The sequence below is a fragment of the Caretta caretta genome, chromosome 2, assembly GCF_965140235.1.
Source record: "Caretta caretta isolate rCarCar2 chromosome 2, rCarCar1.hap1, whole genome shotgun sequence".
NCBI lineage: Eukaryota > Metazoa > Chordata > Testudines > Cheloniidae > Caretta > Caretta caretta.
Genome location: NC_134207.1, coordinates 212,520,986 through 212,522,546, shown reverse-complemented (window position 1 = coordinate 212,522,546; position 1,561 = coordinate 212,520,986). Strand labels below are relative to the sequence as shown.

General features: G+C 57.7%; 1 protein-coding gene across 1 annotated transcript; it reads right to left on the bottom strand.

Moving 5' to 3' along the window:
* Positions 1 to 266: 266 nt before the first annotated feature.
* Positions 267 to 1,221, bottom strand: FERD3L (Fer3 like bHLH transcription factor). The gene has a single exon (XM_048836972.2). It carries the CDS (start codon positions 868 to 870, stop codon positions 373 to 375), a length of 498 nt encoding a protein of 165 aa, XP_048692929.2. The 5' UTR covers positions 871 to 1,221; the 3' UTR covers positions 267 to 372.
* Positions 1,222 to 1,561: the final 340 nt, after the last annotated feature.

The following is a 1,561-nucleotide window of genomic DNA, read 5'->3' as shown; positions in this document are numbered from 1 at the left end:
AGCCACCAGGTCTATGTCAGCGGGGGAGCCTCAGACCTTTCCCCCAAAGGCAGCAGGTTGCAAAAGTTTTAAGTAAAAAGAAACAAACAAAAATCATCGTCGCTTTTTTTCTTGCCAAAAGTCCCATTAGATATCAACGACTGTACAGATGGTGGCGCTTTCCTCCCTGCCCCGCCCTCCCGGAGTGCCCCTTGATTTGATCTCATCCCATCGTCCCCTGAACCCTCTGCGTGACCCCGGACACTAGCCTGAGCGCCAGGAGCGCTGCCCCTGCTAACCTGCGCCCCCCGTCCTTTCTCCTCCCCCTGCCCTGGCTGGGATGCTGCTGTCCGCCTCCATCCCTGGATGCAGAAGCCCTGCGTCCTCGGCTCTCTAGCTCGCCTCCTTCTTGTTGCAGCTGTCCAAGAGCTCAGTCATAAAGGAGATGTAGACTATGGCCAGGCGTAAGGTCTCTATCCGGGAGAGCCGCTTCTCGTAGGCGAAGGTGGGCACCTTCTTCCTCAGCTGATCAAACGCTTCGTTGAGGTTGAACATCCTCTTCCTCTCCCGTATGTTGGCAGCCTGGCGCTGGGCATAGGTGATGACTCGCTTTCTCTTGGGTCGGTCCAGCAGAGACGTGCCCCTCATTCTCTCCTCCTCCTCTTCCTCCTCTTCTTCCTCGGGGTCTCCATCATCAAAGGGGGCCAGCGGCAGCCCCCCGGCCATGCCCTCTCGGAGAGCCAGGGCTCTCTCCCCAAACGGAGGTGCGGAGGAGAAATCGTACAGGTCCAGGCTGGGCACCCCTCGGGGGTGGCACTCAGGATGCCCCAGGGAGAGATCGGCCACGAAGTCCAGCACCGAGGCGCCCACCGGCCCTTCCTGATACGCCATTTGCTGGGCTCGGCTGGGTATTTCATCGATTCTCCCAGGGCGTGTGCGGGCTGGGAAGAGGCTGATATCTCACTCCACAGAGGGCTTGGCTGGTACCATCCCCAGCCCAACGGCGCGAGGGCATTAATATTTATAACCCAGCAGATAACCGGATTAGCTGGACCAAAGAGGAAGGCTATGAACTGTTTCCCCTCGATGCTGATGAGAGGAGACAGGCAGCCCCTCGGGGACGCGTGGATGTTCCAGTGAGAGAGGTCCCCAGGGCTTCAATCCTGTCACAGCGATCAGGGGCAGTTCCTTCTTGGCAACCGTCCCTAGCTCTTACCTGCTGCGCGCTTTTGTCTCTTCCGACACCCCCGCAACCGAGCGATTTTCAGCCTCTTTCAAGCCCGAGCGGCCAAGATTGTTCTCCCCTGGGCTAGCTTCCCTGCTCGCTGCACGGATCTCTGCACCTTGCGACCGTGCCTGACAATTGATGTCAGACAAGTACATGTAGGCTTTTAATGATGTCCCGAAGAGGGGACCTGCATGCAAAGGGTCACCGGGGAAATGTTTACCCTGTATCCCAGTGCAAGGAGAGCTGAAAGGCAGGACCTCCATTAGCCTAAGCAAGCATTGTAGGGGACCCCATATTGCATTCCCAATAGTAACTGTTGGAATCGGCTCCCTCCTCTCCCCCCTTTCAACTAGA